The 19,475-nt window shown below is 37.7% G+C and overlaps 1 protein-coding gene across 4 annotated transcripts in view; it reads right to left on the bottom strand.

Moving 5' to 3' along the window:
* The window catches only part of PAN3 (Poly(A) specific ribonuclease subunit PAN3), a 31,105-nt gene extending 12,558 nt beyond the window's left edge, over positions 1–18,547 (bottom strand). Inside the window, exon 1 of one of the 4 annotated variants that reach the window (XM_068293919.1) lies at positions 17,983–18,547. In XM_068293919.1, coding sequence (XP_068150020.1) covers positions 17,983–18,016 — 34 coding nt within the window. In that variant the 5' untranslated portion in view covers positions 18,017–18,547. Of the gene's footprint in view, positions 1–604; positions 623–6,221; positions 6,372–17,982 lie in introns of those variants that run through there. The other 3 variants (XM_068293910.1, XM_068293933.1, XM_068293925.1) reach the window with 3 other exon arrangements.
* Between the last annotated feature and the right edge of the window lie 928 nt (positions 18,548–19,475).

Below are 19,475 nucleotides of genomic sequence, written 5' to 3'. Positions count from 1 at the left end.
TATTATAGATTAACTCAAATACAGTTCAATTAAAATCGAAATAAATTTATACACTTAGGAAAACGAGTCTATTCGTTTTGGGACAGAAGTATATAATGCATCAAGAAAGCAACTTCTCAAATACTCCTGGTTAGTACTTTGAGTACGAGATCTAATTGCCAAATTATTATACGTCGAACTTAACCGGATTGAACAACCTTTTCATATATGTATGTACATATGTACATACATATGTATGTATGTATGTAGGTCAAATTGATTGTCTTATAAAAATTTCAACTTGAACAAAATTAGGCGAATTTATAAATGAAGTGTATTCCGTTATTATCCAATGTTTCTATATCTTTTATTATTTTCGTTTCAATAGTTGTTTGAAGTATGTGTTTAGAACTACACAGGAACTGAAAAACGTTTTAATTATAATTATTAGATTGATTAACGAATTATAAAAACAACAGCAACAACAACACTGAGAAATCGAAAAAAGAAGCAGCAAAGAGCACCGGATAGAGGAAGCAGGGGGAAGGAGCGTGGGGTTTAACCTGTTTGCCGGTTTGATAGGTGTTGCTTAAATGACAGTTTTGTGAGCAATGTAAGAACTTACTTGTGCATGACCAGCGCATGTAAAACCAACCCAACCGCGGTAAATAAGAAGTCAGCACAGGACTTGGAAGTTTGCAACGACAGCGAGCACACGTTTCGGGACAGACCTGCAGTCAGTTTGATTTTTTGTTTAAGCCATAAGAAAATTCATTGTAACACTAATATCATTGCCAATAACCGAAACCGGAATATACATACATAAATAAAATACCACAAATTGGGGGGCTCGACCGGGATGGCAGATTAAAAGTGAAACAATTAATTTTGGCTAGTGAATTTCACAAATTCGTTAAAATTTGTGAAATTCTGAGAAGGAAGGAGACAGCAAGTGACGCTACCTCAAGAAAACCGTCGTTTCAGTGAGTGGAAGCGAGATAGCTGCAGTAAAAGAGCGGTATTGGCGAGCGACAAAAAAAAAAAATTGAAAATTCGACCGATGAGCGAGACAGAAAGTGACGCTGAGTTAAGGCAACTGCAGAAGGAGTGAGAAAGCTGATCAGCAAGGGGTTCTGGAATTTTCGCATCACATGACAGAAAATTCGTGAGAAGTTTGGCCGAAGAAGGTACCATTGGGATACACCAGCAATCAAAAGGCAAGGCAGGAACGGATCGAAGTATGTACACAATAGAGAGCGTTGGAGAAGTGTACGGCGCTAGAGAGATTGTGACGATTCCGGTTGCAAGATTGATTCAAGGTTGCAAAATCGATACAAGGCGGCTACAACACAGGCTGTGTAAATTGCTGGAGAAGTGTACAGTAATTTACCAGTGTTGGTGGCAAAAACGTTTCGAGGCTGTGTTAACTGCTGGAGAAGTGTACAGTGGTTAGCCAGGGCTGGAGGCAACGAAGCTTGAATTCTACAGAGACTAGCGTTGAGTTCTAGGAGTGAACTGCGTTAGTGGTGGCGGTGGACATCTGGTGGTAACGGCGGAAGCAACAGAAGCTGAGTTAGCTGCTGGAGAAGTGTACAGTGGTTAGCCAGGGTTGGAGAAAACAGAATTTGGAATTCTCGAGAAACTAGCGTTGAGTTCTAGAAGTGAACTGCGTTAGTACTGGCGGAGAACAACAGAGACTAGCGTTGAGTTCTAGGAGTGAACTGCGTCAGTGGTGGCGGTGTGATCAACGATTGGCAGTGGCAACAACTTTAAGGTTGGCGATAAGTTTCGATATTGGATAGTGCAGGAGGAGGATTTCCGAAGGAATTTGGCTATAAGGCTATTAAACATCGAAAAGGACTACAAAGCAGAGCTACGTGGGACGAACGAGAGACAGGAAAAGCGTATGTTTATCAGATCTAGCGAAAACTGATAACAAATTTCAAAGCTAGAAAACAGTACTAACATAGTATAAGAAGATTTGTACGTAATTTTAAGTCCTTGTAATTGAAATGGAGCTTGCAGAGATTCTGGCTCTAAGCGTGGTTGATTTGCGATCGAAATTATCCGAACTAGCGCTGCCTACAACTGGCAGTAAACGGGATTTGCAGAATAGGTTAATTATCCATTATGGTTTGCAGCACGAAAATGAGGAGTCAGATGATCAGTCAGTGGTAACAGCGAACGGGGAAGAAGAAAACGTAGCTAGACCCGAGAGATCGTGGTTTACTTTGAAAGATGTCGAAGACAGTGTTTCACAGTTTTCAGGTTCAGATATTCCTAACATTGCTCAATGGATTGAAGAACTAGAAGAATGTGCAGCCACGGTACGGTGGAATGAATTACAGTTGTTTCTCTATGGAAAACAGTTATTGTGTGGGGCGGCAAAATCGTTCATAAGGAGTCAGAGAAATATTAAAAACTGGAGTTCTTTGAAAGCAGCTCTTCGTGATGAGTTTAGTGTAAAAATATCTTCAGCTGCAGTCCATAAAAAGTTAAGTCAGCGCCAACAGAAGAAAGGTGAAACTCTAAATGAATATTTATACGCATTGATGGAAATTGCGAAGCCAGTAAACGTAGATGAGGAAAGTCTGATAGAGTACTTATATATATATTTCAGAGTTAAAGTTTCAAATCGAAGTTTATAAGAAAGGACGTGATTCGTACAAGTCGACAAGCAGATTTGAAAGTACGGCAAGGTGAGGTGAAGCACAGGCAGTGCAAGCTCGAGGGAGAAAATGTTTTGGTTGCGGAGATGCGACACATTTAAGAAAAGTTCGATCAAAAGTGTTTCAAGTGCGGTCAGCCAGGTCATCGTGCACCTCAGTGTAATATCGAAGCACAGATTAAGCGGGAGAGGCAAGCAAATGTTGTTCAAAATGAGAAAGTTGAAGTTAGTTCGAGTACATTCACTTTGTCTGGGTTAGAGCTAAAGAAGGTTAGCTATGGGAACATTGAATTTAAAGGGCTTGTAGATACAGGAGCAGATATGTATGTGCTTGATACCAACAGGTCCGGAAAAGTGTTTGGTGGGAATAGGAGATGCAAAGATTTTGACGTTTGGTAGTTTCTCTGTAATAGTGATCATCGACAAAATTAAGGTAGTAGTTGAATTTCATGTAGTTCCCGATGAGGACATGGGGTTTGATGCTATTTTAGGAAGAACGATTCTTGGCAGTGTTGACATGAAGGTAACCAAAAATGGCACACTGTTTCTGATTAGTCAAGAGCAAAAATTAGTAGAAGAAAAAACTGAATCAGTTGGGGATTGGATGAAGCAATTCTAAGATGTCTGCACAGTTTTTGAAGGGAAGGACGAAGTCGGTTTAGAGTTGTCTCATTTAAGTCAAGAACAGGCTAAAGAGGTCGAAATGATAGTTCAGGGATATGAGCCAAAACGTAATCCTGATGCGAAGATCGAAATGAGAATTATTTTGAAAGATGATATTCCCGTATACCAACATCATCCAAGACGGTTGGCCTACTGTGATCAGGAGATTGTAGATAATCAGATACAGGAATGGCTTGAGGAAGGAATTATTCGAGATAGTACATCGGTGTATCATCACCCATAGTATTGGTAGCAAAGTCAAACGGAGCTAAAAGGTTGTGCTGCGATTATAGAAAATTGAATGAGAAGATAATTCGAGATAATTTTCCGATAGTATTGATGGACAGTGTCAGTCAATTGCAAGGAGGAAAAGTTTTTACTACACTGGACTTGAAAAATGGATATTTCCATGTACCAGTAGAGTAGAGGCAAGTTCGCAAAAGTTCACTGCATTTGTTACGCAGAAAGGCAAATACGAATTCCTATATGTACCGTTTGGTATCTCAAACTCTCCAGCGGTTTTCACGAGATTCATGATGGCAGCAATGCAGGAGTTGATTCAGAAAGGCATAGCGATCGTGTATATGGATGACATCATCATCCCAAGCAAGGACTTAGAAGAGGAAATGTCAAGAATGAAATTAGTTTTGGAGGTTGCCGAGAAGAACGGATTACAGTTAAACTGGAAAAAGTGTCAGATTCTACAAAATCAAGTCAATTTTCTGGGATACGTGATTAGTGAAGGGATGATAAAACCGAGTGAGGAGAAAATTTCAGCAGTACACAATTTTCCAAGACCGCGTGATAAGAAAGCAGTGCAAAGGTTTGTCGGTTTAACATCGTATTTTCGAAAATTCATTGAGGGATATGTTAAGGAAAGATAGTAAATTCGTGTTCAGCGAGATCGAAGAGGTAGCATTCCAACGATTGAAAGCATCATTAACATCATGTTGCATCGAAATATGGTTACGGGGCAATTCTAATGCAGAAAGATACTGAGATGATTGGATACTGGTGGATGATTGGACAAAAGCTGTACGAAGTTTACTTGAAAATGGCGAGTATGAGGATTTCTATATTTCGAATCAGGTCTTGTTCAAAGATGCCAATAAGCAGTTGATCGTAGTACCCGAGCAGATGGAGAACGAAATTATCTTACTGGCCCATAAACAAGGGCATTTCTCAGCAAGGAAAACACAGTTATTAGTCGAAAAATCATATTTTATTCCTAAATTGAAAGATAAAGTAACACGATTAGTTGAGGGTTGCGTGCAGTGTATCATAACAAATGCGAAAATGGGTAGAAAAGAAGGGTATCTGACAGTGATTGATAAGGGAGATCAGCCTCTCGTTACATATCATATTGACCATGTGGGTCCAATGGACATTACCAAGAAGAGGTACAATCATTTGTTAGTAGTTGTCGATGGTTTTGGTAAGTTCGTATGGTTATATCCTACCCGAAGTACCGGGGCAGAAGAAGTTGTAAATCATTTGGAAAAACAGGCCAATATATTCGGTAACCCAGTGAGAGTAGTGACCGATAGGGGAATGGCGTTTACGTCACATTTTAGCATACAACATCTATTAATTACAACTGGTGTTCCGCGTGGAAACGGACAGGTCGAAAGAATGCACAAGATCATAGTACCCATGTTAACGAAATTAAGTTTGGAAGGTCCAGCAACCTGGTATAAGCCTGTAGGCAAGGTGCAACAAATGAAAAACAACACTGAGCCAAGAAGCACCAAAGTGAGTTCGTTTAAGATGCTGACAGGTTTGGATATGAGAACTCCTGAAGATGCAGAGCTAAGAGAGCGTATTTTAGAATGCATAGTTGACGAGTTGAATGAGGAACGAAAGGAGATCCGAGAAAGGGCGATTGAAAATATTAAAGTCGTACAGGAGGAAAACCGTAAGTCCTATAATGCTAAACGGAAGATCGAAAGGAAATACGGAATAAACGATTTAGTAGCGATAAAGCAGACACAGTACGGAGTAAGTTTGAAACTCGAAGGAAGTTGGGGCCGTACAAGGTAGTGGCAGTTCAGAAACATGGAAGATATGAGGTTCAAAAGATTGGAGATACGGAAGGGCCAACTAAAACATCCACTGTAGCTGAGTTCATGAAACCTTGGGGACATTCATTCGAGTCGAATGGAACGTCAGGAGGGCCGAATGTAGGAACCGGTGATGAGGCACCGATACACAATAAAAGAACCAGAAGCGGTCATCGTTTCTAAAGCCAGTTTGTAGTGCTGAGCCTCATAAAATAATGAAAGACGGTCACACAGATGACTTGGAAGTTTGCAACGACAGCGAGCACACGTTTCGGGACAGACCTGCAGTCAGTTTGATTTTTTGTTTAAGCCAAAAGAAAATTAATTGTAACACTAATATCATTGCCAATAACCGAAACCGGAATATAAATAAAATACCACATATGTATAAGTTTCTTAATGTATCTTTGTGTGATGCTATTTTGTTTTCACTTTATATTTACATGAATTGCCTGCCACTGGCAGTTTGTTGGCATGACGTCGGCAAAAAATTATACAAAATAGAAAAAAAAAAATAGCCCAACTGATTACTATATATGTATGTATGTACATACATATGTATATACATATATATATAACTTTGTAATGTTTGTATATATGTACATATGTATGTATGTATGTACATATATTGTATATGCGCTTGCTTTTTGTTGTTTTATGCTACGCTCCACGTTGAAACAGACAGCTTTGTTTTGCTTCAAAGATCACGAACGCGTTCATGAAAACGCCACAAACACACACACGCGCACACACACACACACACAGACACGGACAGAGATAGAGATATATTTACACACATACAAAGATAGAGATACGCTTTTATATATGTATGTATATATACATATACATACATATGTATATAGTCACACTCTCATCAGGTAGATTGGCGGCCAAACAATAACACAAAATTACGAATCGTTACGTCACGTAGATGTGTAGATGTGGCAGAGCAGACAGACAGCACATCAAGAGACGACACTCAGACGATGGCCGTTATCGTTAACCGTTATGTGTCACGTTGTTATTTAAACAGAGCGTTTTGCTTCTTACGAAAAATTAAACAAAACAAAAAAATAAATACAACAAAACCACAATACGAAACCCAAAAAGCCGTCAGAGTCAGCGTTAAATATGCACAAAAACAATAATAATGAAAAGAAAAATACAAAAAAAAAAAAAATTTTGTAAGCGCTACGATCGCGAGACAAACCGTGCGGCAACGCTGCCCACTCTCTACTGAGCGGTGAGGCAGAGGTGTAAAAACAATGAAGAGCAACAGACGAGAGAGAGAGAGCCCCCCAACAGAGACCCCAAGCAAGCAGTGTTGCCGCACTTGTTTCAACAAAAGTAGCTAAACCGAGGGCTAAAAGGAGCAGAGTGTTGTTATACCCTTGCAAAAAGGGTATACTAATTTTGGTCAGAAGTGTGCAACGCATAGAACGAAGCATCTCCGACCATACAAAGTATATATATTCTTGATCAGACGTCGACGAGACGAGTTCAATTAGCCATGTCCGTCCGTCCGTCTGAATCAACGCAAACTCCTCCTAGACCGTAAGAACTACAGAGCTGAAATTTTGCACGTAGGCTTGTATATACTGCGGTTGTATATCTCGGATTCAGCCGGATCGGACCACTATATCATATAGCTCCCATACAAACTCCTGAGTCACGAACAGTGACTTTTCTCAATATCTTCGTTAATTTCTGTGCTTTTACGGTGATACTTAATATAAGAGAGTTTATTACACCTATATTACACCTGTGCCAAATTTGATCAAGATCGGATGACTATATCATAAAGCTCCCATAGGAACGATCGGTCGAAAACAGTGACTTTTGTAAATAACTTCGTTACTTTTAACGCGATTGCTTTCAAATTAAACATTTCTTGATTTAATATGTCTGTTCATGACTGTGCCGAATTTGATAAAGATCGGGTGACTATATCATATAGCTCCCATAGAAACGATCGGTGGAAAACAGTGACTATGATCAATATCTTCGTTATTTCCTATGATTGTAGATAAAACGTTCTTCCACATTGATGGCTAATAGGTAAGGAAAGAGTTACCAAAAAAGTTGCAAGGGTATACAAACTTTGATGCGGTCGAAGTTAGCCCCGGCCCTCTGGTTTTTTTTAATGAAATTTAAATTTATTGTTGTTATTATTTCGTCAATGACCACCAACTCATAATTTTCAACGTTATCGCATTTGTAATTTGCCTTCTTTAAGTACTTTGCTGGAATGTCATTCTCGAAGCAAATGGTCAACTTGGGAAATGGCAATGTGATCAGCCACAAAAAGGTACCACGCAAAACTCCTCCGCTATTAGTTCCTTTTTAATTTAGCTAAATATAATTTTAAAAAAAAATAGGTAGATGTGTGGCTAATACTTTAGTTGCAATCGGCCAATAGCCAGATTAAGCTAGAAAATAGCTGATCCGACAACACTGCAAGCAAGCGGCAACAGCCGGAGCAGCAGCTGAGAAACTCGCACGCGAGAGTCAAAGACATGAAGAGCAGCGCAGCAGTCAGACAAATGAATGTCAAACTGTAATGGTAAAGTGGGCGTGTGGTGCTCGATTAACAGTAAATTTTCAACTGTCTGTAGTGTGATTGTGTTGTGCTTTTATTTTGTATATGAATGTGTATGTGTGTGTGTGTAAATGGGGGATAGTTGTTGCAGCTGGAAAGTTCAAGTTCTGCATGCACACGCGCCCAGTTAACAACAAGCAGCAAAATATAAACAACACTGAAGATTATTATATGCATACATACATGTACATGTGTATGTATGTATATGTATGTATGCATGTATACCCTGGATATCTCATAATAAAGTATCTTCGAGCATATGAAGTCACGTTAGCAACCAATTTATTAAAGGCTCTCAGTTAGCAGTATACATAACTAAGCAACAATTGGAATCACATCCTGTTAAATATCCCACAATTAACTTGGAAACTTAGTAGAGTACAAATAAAACCATTTGGAGTGGCCTATAAGGAAGTGTCGAGAGCTGTAAGCCAACAACATAATAGAAGTCGAAAAAGTAGAAATAACACGGTACACCAATGTTCGAATGTACACCCAGTACACAGTTTGACAAGCTTCCAATACCAATGACCCCTGCGCTCTACTAATAGATGTTAAATTGCATTGCGGCGACGATCGCGATCATGTGTTTGTCCATTAGCGATTTATTTTGTTTGTTTCCCCAACGACAACAACAGCAATAATAACAAAACGAAAAGAATGAACAAATATTTTGATATTTCACTCAGTTTAATTACGCCATTTAGCACTCATCGTGCGATCATCCGATTATATTTTGTACACATAAAAAAGGAACAGAGAGAGTGGGAAGAAGAAGATACGTGGCTATGTCTCTATCTCTCTCTCTCTCTCTCTCTCTCTCTCTCTATCTCTCAATTTGTACTAAAAAAACATAGGTAGAGTAAGCCATGTAATAATTATAATTATGAGAGTAATAATTTACTCAAAAGAGACTTATTATTTTGTGGACACATTTATACATTAATAATAAAATATTTATAGCCAAGGCGCTTTGCCATCATTATCAGGCACACACACATACATACACAAAAGGCAGCAGTCAAACACATTCTCTTAATTCCACCACCTCCAAACCCCCCGGTGGACAGCACACTTTCGTGTAATTGTGTGGGCAATCTCAAACACTTTTTATTTTTGAGGCCAAATCATTATTAATGTTGTGCCATAATTTTTTGTTATTTCGTTTTCTTTTTCTTCCGAGATCATTGAAATGTGATAAAATAGGCCCACCAATCCAAAGTTAACATAGTAAAAATAAAAAAAACGAGAGGGCCGGGGCTAACTTCGACCGCGTCAAAGTTTGTATACCCTTGCAACTTTTTTGGTAAAACTTTCCTTACCTATTAGCCATCAATGTGGAAGAACGTTTTATCTAAAATGGCTTATGTTTGCGAAAGAATCGCCTACAATCATAGGAAATAACGAAGATATTGATCATAGTCACTGTTTTCCACCGATCGTTTCTATGGGAGCTATATGATATACATAGTCACCCGATCTTTATCAAATTCGGCACAGTCATGAACAGACATATTAAATTAAGAAATGTTTAATTTGAAAGCAATCGCGTTAAAAGTAACGAAGGTATTTACAAAAGTCACTGTTTGCGACCGATCGTTCCTATGGGAGCTATATGATATAGTCATCCGATCTTGATCAAATTTGGCACAGTAGTTTACAGGCGTAATAAACTCTCTAATATTAAGTTTCGATAATAGCACAGAAATTAACGAAGTTATTGAGAAAAGTCACTGTTCGTGACTTTGGGGTTTGTATGGGAGCTATAAGATATAGTGGTCCGATCCGGCTGAATCCGAGATATACAACCCCTGCAGTATACATATACAAGTCTACGTAAGAGCTCTGTAGCTCTTACGGTCTTGAAGGAGTTTGCGTCTCGTCGTGCTGATCAAGAATATATATACTTTGTATGGTCGGAGATGCTTCGTTCTATGCGTTGCACACTTCTGACCAAAATTAATATACCCTTTTTGCAAGGGTATAAAAATGGTCGGTTGGATAAGAGTAAGGCAATGGCTATGAGAAAACTCCAACTCACTCTTATCATAATGATACCACAAGGAAAAACGATAGAGGGAGGTGGAAAAGATTTATCGGCAACAAACAGAAATTAATTGTTTTCGGGTGAATCTGAAGATACTTGCACTTACTGCATTATGATGATTTAATTTCTAAATTCTAAGGAAATTACCTTAAAGGGCATATTCAACAAAGTAATATAATACCCACAGATACATCTTTAAGATACAGCTTTAATATCCTTTTGTATTCAGATTGGATTTAAAATAGGATATCAGTTTGGGCAATTGACCACAGTGGTAAATTTGTTCATATGTGGCAAAAAATTTCAAAAATTTCAAAAAAAATTTCAAAAATTTCAAAAATTTCAAAAAAAAAAAAAAAAAAAAAAAAAAAAAATACATTGCTTAAACTCCAAAGATACAGATCACAACCTGATAATTTACATTCAAAATTAATTACTTTAACTTTATCCAGAATAAGTATTTTTAATTCCATCAGACTTTAAACACTTTAAAGAGCTCAAGCGAGCGTTAGTTACAGCTTTAAACTTTCCACATAGATCACCAAATAGACGACACGTGGTACCTTTTAACAGATTTAACAAGTTCATTCGTTAAAATGATTAAACCACACTTGATTGAAGGCCTCAGTGGTAAATTAATGTAATCTGTTGACTAATGCAATTGCTTCTTCTTCCAAAAGTTAGACAGAGAACTGTTTTCAACACTGTTCTCTCTCTGTATAAATATGTACATATGTATATATGTACATACACACATTGAGATATTGGTGTGTGTGTAAATGTGCATGATATTGACATCGCGCTGTCGTAAGCCAACGTGACCAAAGACAAGTTTGGTTGGTTTCTTGGTAAGCTTTAGCCATAGAGCCAGCCGGGCCAGGGCTCTAGCGGCGGCAGTTTGACCCAATTTTTGTCTGTCGACAGCTGCTGGAAATCATAGACGATCGGTTTGCTCTAGCTAGCTGAACAGCTGTGTAAATGTTTTTTTTTTTTTTTTTTTTTTGTGTAGTGTGGGGTGATGTTGCGGGGGTGGCGGCGGTGCTAGTGGTGCTCCTAAGCCTAACAACAATTGTGAAAACGAAACGAAATGAAATCGTTGAAAAAACTCAAAAATTTGTGAGTACAATGAAATTAAGCCTATAGAGAGTCGTCTGTCTACAGTCTACTTCATTATTATGCGTATGCGTTGTGTTTGCATTGCGTTGCGATGATTTCAACAGCTCGAAAAAAAACTTTATAAAAAGAGTCGTCATCAGATCCGCCGTCGCAGCGGGTTGACAACAAGCACAGAGGCTTCAAACAGTAGCGGAAGTGAGTGAAGCTAGCCGCAAAATAATATGCACAAAAAACAGGCTTACATATGTACATATGTACATACATACATATGTACATATGTATCTATGTATGTAAGTGTATACATAATGTACATATGAGTATCTCTGAAAGAAAGAAGCCAGCAAACAAAACAGACAACAAAAAAAGACGACACAAGTAAGAAGAAAGCACAACGGGTGGGGGGGGGGCAGCGTGGGCATGGGGCACCATCGTCAGTCGGCAGTCACATTAAGCACCACACACATTGTGAAATGAAAGTTCTCGGTGTGGTGTCAACGTCAACGTGTTCCGCTGCTCAAGAATACTGGGGGAAACTGAGAAGAACTCGGTTTGTTTTTTAATTTGATTGATGTTCTCTTGACCGCCAGCAGAGCAGAGTTCAGGTGATTGACAGAGCTTTACCTCAATTGACACGCATTAATATTATTACATATTAAAATTCTTGTTTTTTTCGATTTTTAGTTTCATACACTGATGAGGCGAAACATTTGTTGTTGTTTTTGATTTTTTTGGAGAAGGCGTTCGGGTGAAAACTTACGATTACCACCACTCGCCGACGTGTGGTAACGTTTTGTGGCCGTTGCCAAAGAGTGACTAACACACAACAGCGAAGCAGCGAAACACCAGAAACACCAGCGCCAGTGAGACAAAAAAAAAACCAAATCAAACACTATAACAAAAACAAGAACAACACGAAAGCAACATGCAAAAGCAAACAAAAGAGAGAAGAAAAAAATCCAACGAAGTAAAAAGTCGCGTTTGTGCCGCGTGATAATACAGTTTTAGAGCAACTGTGAACGTGAAAGCAAGCTTTGATTGAAACACCGAAAAGAAATCAAGTGGAGAATCGTGTGGGGGCAGAGGGAAACCGTAAAAGAGAGTGAATGAGAGAGAGAGGAAGTAGAATGTGTGAAATTGACATGTATCATCATGCGGTTTGATACAATTGGATACAAATCAAAGATGAGGAGGTGATGTGGGAGGTGGGTAGAATAGAGAGAGAGACAGAAATTCCGAGAATATTAACAGTTTATTTTAAGTTTATATCACAATTTCTTTTTTTTTTTGTCATTACTTTTACGCCTTTTTGACTAAAAATTATTTAAAATACATACATATGTACATACCTACAGATGTAACTAAGATAATAAGATACATTTGAGTATAGGATTTGGGTATTTTTAAGGTCAGGACATGCATTTAACCCCTAACCGGCTAATAATGACAACAGCCAGCTAATAGCCATAAAACTGGTAGACTTTCCCTTTCTACTGTCACGTCCTGGGGTTAAATGGTTTTATGGCTCCCCTCACTCAATAGAACAAAAAATAGCATAGACCCAGAAGGCAAATTTACGACAACGACAACAAAGCGACGATGGCCCCCAGAAGGAGGCCCCCGAAACATATGAGTAATGCGTAAGTCTCTCTCTCTGTGTGTGTGTGTATGTACACATGTTTGCCCAAGGGCAGACAGCCGGTCGGTGGGGCACTGACAATATATTGTGATTTTGGCAAACGAAAGCGAATGCGAAATTAAGAGGCCACCAAAAAATGGTCGTCGGCTATTTGTGTCATATTAGTAGCAGCTGTCCGCCGTTCTTCAGCCCCTCTTCCCTCCTCCTTTTTTTCCTACTTCTACCCAACTCCATACAAAATGTGTTGCATACTTGACGGGTTGTCGTCATCTGTCAAAAAAGATTACGTACGGATATTTCAATAGTCGGAACAGTTTTATGTCAAAAGTTAAATTTAACTCCGCTAGAACAGATTTAAAAAATTGCCAAAAATAATTTAAAGCTAATTTTAATTTTGACCAGTTTTAGAGGTAAAACTTTAGTTTTTTTTTTGTGATAAGTTTCAAAATTCCGAAACTTTTAAAAACCCAATTGTTTCATTAATTCATTCATTCATTAATTTTGGATTAACAGCCAATAGTCCTTCAATATTAATATAGGCAAGGCTCTCTTACTGAATGTTCTTTATACAGATGAATTTTCTTGATCACAGAAAAAAGCAACAATTAGAATCCAATCCCGCAAGATAATCGCTGTACAAGGGAAAGGCTTTCTAGGATCTGACAAAGACAGTCGATGTCATTTAATATGATCTGAAATCTAACAAGGGGTTCCCCTTGTTCAGGTATGCGAATCGCCGATTTGGATGAATTTTGGGTATGTTGTAGAATACCACGTCGTTTGAAGCTGTTTGAAATATTTTGGCGCACTATTCTATATTTTCCTAAAAAATCGCGTTTAAAGCTAAAACTTCGGTGACTTATAGGTAAAACACCGAGTGGTCTTCAAGCAGCACGGCGTTGTAAGGGGTAGAGTTCCGCCTAAAAGTGAAGAAATCCTGGTTCAACCCCCGCCCGAAAGTAGTTAGTTTGGGTATACATACATACATACATATGTACATACATAGGTATAGTATAATCGTAAAAATCCAAGTGTCCTTTGACATTTTTATACTACTCCACTTTGTATGTAGCTCGTTCCAAGAAAAGTGAACGAACAAACAAAAATACGCGATAAGAAAAGTGAAACAACAATTGGCAACGCGACGTCAACTTGTCTGCATTAGCGGGATAATTAAATTCTAATTTGAGCCTTGGCAGGGGGGCAAAAACTATTGTTTGGGGATGGGGGAGAAGTCCTTTGAATAGAATATGATCATCGCGCCACAAACATTTTTAGCTTTTCAACAAAGGTTAAGGGTCAACGAGCGAATCAACCTATCAACGAAAATCAATTTGTACACATTTACAACTTTTTTTTTGGTTGACTTAGTTATTATTTACAATCAATTTCGACGAATAATTCAGGTAATAGTTTTCTGGGAATTTGTTTTTATGCAACTTTAAATAGATTTCCGTTTCTCTTTCCCTTTCGCTCTAATTCTATTGTTATTGTTTGTTTGTTTTGTCTCTGTGTGTGTGTACGTGTGTCTGCTACAATAAGAAACCTTTCACGAATCGTTAAGCAATAAAAATTTGATAGAACTAAAATGAAGCCTTGGATATTCATAAATGCATGGGTATGTATGTATACATTCTGATAGGATGCGGCTGGGATGGCGTCAGGTGGTTAGGACGTCGACTGTAAGGTTTGTTTTGCGCGTCAATAAAAAACTGAATTGAATATTTGCACAACTTTTCTATTAGAAAAGGAAAAATACCTTTTAAGCCTGTTATTTAATGTGAGGTGATTACGTCGTAGTATAGTGAAAAAATGTGAAAAGGAAGTTTCCTTATAAACAGCTGTAAAGCTCTAGGATGAAAGGAGAGGGCGACTTACAGATCGATCTCCGGCTCTGCTTACGAGCATCAAGAAAAAAAGAAAAAGGACATAAAAAAAAAAAACATAAAGGAAACCAGTTTTCAACTGCACTCTAGCAGAACATACAGCAAAGGGCCATCAACAGGTAACCCAGTGGTGCACCAGAAGTTGCCATTGCCACACATCTTCTCTTCTTTGAAGAAGTCAATGTATTTCCGTCAGCTGCCTGCAAGACGGCTCCTCCCTACTCTTGTTACTCCTTCTTTCTCTCTCGCTCTCTCTCTAAGATTCGTAGTAGCCGATATTATTTTTTCTTCTTTTTGTTGTTGAACTCTTAAAAACTGGTTTTATTTCTCTTCTTTTCAACATCTCTTTTGTTTTATATCATTTAGTATAGTTTTTTGGCAAAGGGCAAAGAGGAAGTGGTTTTTCCTGCCGTACCTGAGAGAAGAAAATCCCATATAGAATGCAAGTGTGGAACTTGTTGTACATCTTCGAAATACCCCCGATAGAAAAGAGAGAAAGAGAGGGAGAAAGAGCGAAAACGAGGGTGTTGTTGATGTTGATATATTCTAAGAAGATTAAACAATGATCGAAAAGGCAGCTAAATGTGTAATTAATGAGAACCATCATACAAACACACACACACACACACACACACATAGAACACACAGGGAGTAGAAATCATTTTCTTCAAGTGAAAGAGATGAGAGAGAAATTTACACTGAGTAAAAAACCATTAAAATGAAGAAAAATCGTAAAAAAAAAAGTAAGTTTCAAATATTTATCCACGAGTCTTATATGTATAAAGGTTTTTTCGCTCAAAATCTAATGTTCAATAATGTTCATGCTGTGCTCCATCCTCAGATCGTTTCCTTGATCCATTTCATGGTCACGTACATATGTATATGCAACACAACGAAAATCTCCAACGGACCAGGGCCATGTAATTGCCAATAATCACCATCATGAGAGTTGGAAGCTTTCAGCACAGCACACAAAAAACAAATTAAATTGCGCACGACTTTAAAAATACCTAGCAATAGGAATTGAACTGCTTTGCATAGTTTATAGATGCAATCAAGCAAGGGGCTATAACCACTCCACCACAAGGCCAAACGAATTGGTTTACATCGGCTAATGCTGTCTTTTCGAAAACTGAACAAAAAAATAGGGTATCAACCACATTCCTAAAAATTTCATTGAGTTACCCCCGCGCTCTATCAGTAATCGTGATACAAGATCTCATTCTTCTCCTGCAATTAGCCTCTAAGCTCTGAAGACAAGTTTTCCAGATATGTAATATGACGAGTGCAAGAATGGAAAGGCTCTGATCTAAGTCAGAGCAGGACAAAAAAATTAAAAAGTGCCGAATTTCTTTTAATCATTTTCAAAAAGAAAGGAAATACAAAAAAATCCCTGACTTTTACGCCAATTCCCTTCGCATGTATTTGAACCGCAATTCATGTTAAAAATATCAAAGAAGTTAAATTCGGCTATGCCGAAGTTTATATACCCTTGCAGTCCTTGACAATAATAATTTCACATGTTCAAAATTTGTTTTCTGCAACTCAATTCATTAATATACAAACAAAACAATTTTACTCTTCATACTATGTACAATTTGTTCTTCTTCTTCCCTCATTCCCTAAGCAAAGCAACGCACGCATACACATACAGTTTATGTAGCGTTGCGTCTGTGTGTGTATGCATGTGCTCTGTTGATTTGATGATGACGTAGTAGGCAGCAAGCAGAGCTGCCGGCAGCGATTGAACCGATTTATATAGACTGTAACTTGTGTTCTATTTATCCGATCAGGGTCAAATTTTGGGATCTGAGATTTTATATCAAATTCTATTATATTGGTAAATTTCATGGGGATACTCCAATTTTTGCAAAAATTTTTGTTCCAGAGCTATATGATATAGTAGTCCGATCCCAAAGATTTTCATACTTTATCTCACCCGGGTAAAAAAAAGCTCCCAAAAAAAATTTCATCCCGATAGCTCTTAAGATGGCTGAGTAAAACGCGTACGCACCGACGGACAGACGGACAGACGGACATGGCTATATCGACTTAGCTTCTCATGCTGATCAAGAATATATATACTTTATGGGGTCGGAAACGTCTCCTTCTGTGCGTTACAAACATCTGACCAATTTTATAATACCCTCTGCAAGGGTATAAAAAAAACATTTTTTTGGATATGAAAATTTTACAGGGAAAATTAGTTTTCTGCATTTTTCAATCGACACCATACAAAAAATGAAGCTCGTCGACTTGGGTATACCATACACCAGGTGAAACAAATATTTCAAATTTCGAAAACCAAATGTATGTCTATTAAATTGTTTTTACATGTTTCATAGTATGTGCTATCTCGCTCACTCTACGAACACACGAGCACTCTAGCGCCGCCACTAGCCAACGGCCAATTCTGGCCTTGTGGACCGCGTAGTAAAATACGTTCATACGCATATTTTGCATGTTTCTAGTCCAATTTCAATAAAATTTGGTAGTTTGATAGAAATAGATAATAATTAGTCTTTGAGTGCGACAGTCAAAAAAATACAGGAGGAAATCGGTTTTTTCTTAATTATGGAGGCGGAAGTGGGTGTGGCAAAATATGAAAATATATATACTCTACGCGCATACTAAATTTGGTGACTTTAGCTTTGTTTGTCAGTTTTGTTTAATTTGCGGGGGCGGAAGTGGGCGTGGCAAAATTTTTAAATAGCCAGTTTCTGCGCGTCTATTAAACTAGTCTGCAAACCAAATTTGATGTCTCTAGCTATTATACTTTTTAAGAAAAACAGTTTTATGTGATTCCTGGGGGCGTGGTAAAAAGTTTGAACAATTAATTTCTGCGTTATTTAAGAAAAATAACTTTATGTGATTCTTGGGGGCGTAAGGGGGCGTGGCTGAAATTCCAATTAACTCTATATATGTACATAATACACAAGTATACATACCAAATTTGGTGGCTCTAGCTCTTATAGTCTCCGAGATCTGCGTGTTCATACGAACGGACGGACGGACGGACAGACGGACATGGCTAGATCGACTCGGCTGTTCATCCTGATCAAGAATATATATACTTTATAGGGTCGCAGAAGCTTCCTTCTGCCTGTTACATACATTTTGGCGACCTTAATATACCATTTCACCCTATGGGTGTATGGTATAAAAAAAACGGAAATATGCCAAAGGTGACTTTCAATTAAGAAAGGCGCCACTAGCCATAGCTTCAGCGCATCTGATGACCCCTCGCTGATTTTCTATGTTGGCGCAGAATTTGCGTTTGTATTTGTTTTCCCTTCTTTTTTTTGTGGGGGCAGGGGGGTTTGCTTACCTGCCGGGAAGAAATTGTTCAAGAACGTTGACATTTTTCTGCTCCCGTTGTCACTTTGTATAACAACAACATCAAAAACCAGCTGCGCTACTGCTGCTCTGGTCTTTCTCTCCCGAAGTTTAGTCTCTCTTTTTAATTCCAACGTATGTTACTCTTTCTTCTTCCTGTATGGTTGTTGTTGCTTTTGCTGATGCTGCTGCTCCTTCATTTAGACTCCACACTTGCGTTTTAATTTGTGTTATATATGTACGCTATTTTGTCGTTTTGTTTTTGCGTTTTTTTATGTTTTCCTCACACAACTAAGCTTCCTGCTGTATTAACTTTATTCTTTTGATACTCCTTTTGGTTTTATGATCGTAATATTTTGTTTTTTGTTAATTTTTGGAAATGAAACACAAATTCAAATTATACATACATACAATTCGCGGTTAACCGTTAAAATTTCACACGTTATACATATTCGTTTACGAAGTACGATTTTAAAAAAAAATTTATCCTTATTATCCTTGTTTCGTTTCGTTTTGTTTTTGGTTTTGCCTTTTTTTTGTATTCTTTATTTTGTATTCTTTTTTGTATTCTTTTTTTTTGTATTTTTTTTTTTTTTATATATTTTTTTTTTTTTTTTTTTTACTTCAGTTTTTTGTTTTTTTTTATTTTTATTTTTAATTATATTGAAAATGCATTTTAGTCAAAAATATCGGCGCTTTGGCTGTAAGAAAAAAAAAAACGAGAAAGAAAAACACCAAAAGAGAAATATGAGCAAAGAGAGACAGAGATAAAAATTTTTTAGTAAATGTAGTATTATTGTTTTCGGTTTTTCTTTTTAAATGTGTATTTGTTTTGCAGGGAAATATTTAATTGGTTCTTACGTTAGATTATTTCCTAAATTTAATGCACACATTTTCTAGTATTTAGCCGATTTTCCGACCGCTTCGTTTTCTAAAATATATCCCATGGGTTCCGAAAAATTGAATACTCAATTTACTCATTAATTGTTTTCTATATTGAATGATGTGAAACATTTTTCTAAAACTACTCCGTTCGAACATCACCTATTTTTCGATATATGTATGTACATAGATATCTAAAAGGAAAATAATTTAAATTTCTTGTCCCCGTCACATTCAGTACAAAAAAAGTCCTTGATTTGAACTGTACTGAAAATCTAATTGAGAGAATTTTAATACACATTTTTATATTTCACAAAACGTAGGAAGAAAAAAAATGTTGAATAGTGCTAAGTTTTTATTATTTTTTTTTGGAGTACGTGCACCGGTAAACGAAAAACAGTTTTGTTTCTTTTTTTATTCGTCGTATATGCAAAGGTGTTGGTGTGTGGGTGCTTTGCCTGAGTTTGTGACTGTGCGCGTGTGTATGTGACACTGTTTGTTTTTTTTGCAAAAGGGCGAAAAAAAGAAATCCAAAAAAAGCAACAGCCGCCATAGCAGACGCAGCGTCGCAGAGACACAGAGAATGGTGGGCGGGGGGTCGAG

The sequence above is a fragment of the Drosophila tropicalis genome, unplaced genomic scaffold (genome assembly GCF_018151085.1).
Source record: "Drosophila tropicalis isolate 14030-0801.00 unplaced genomic scaffold, ASM1815108v1 contig_1190, whole genome shotgun sequence".
NCBI classification, from domain to species: Eukaryota; Metazoa; Arthropoda; class Insecta; order Diptera; family Drosophilidae; genus Drosophila; species Drosophila tropicalis.
The sequence above is the reverse complement of the archived record's forward strand: the minus strand, read 5'-3'. Positions and strand labels throughout refer to the sequence as shown.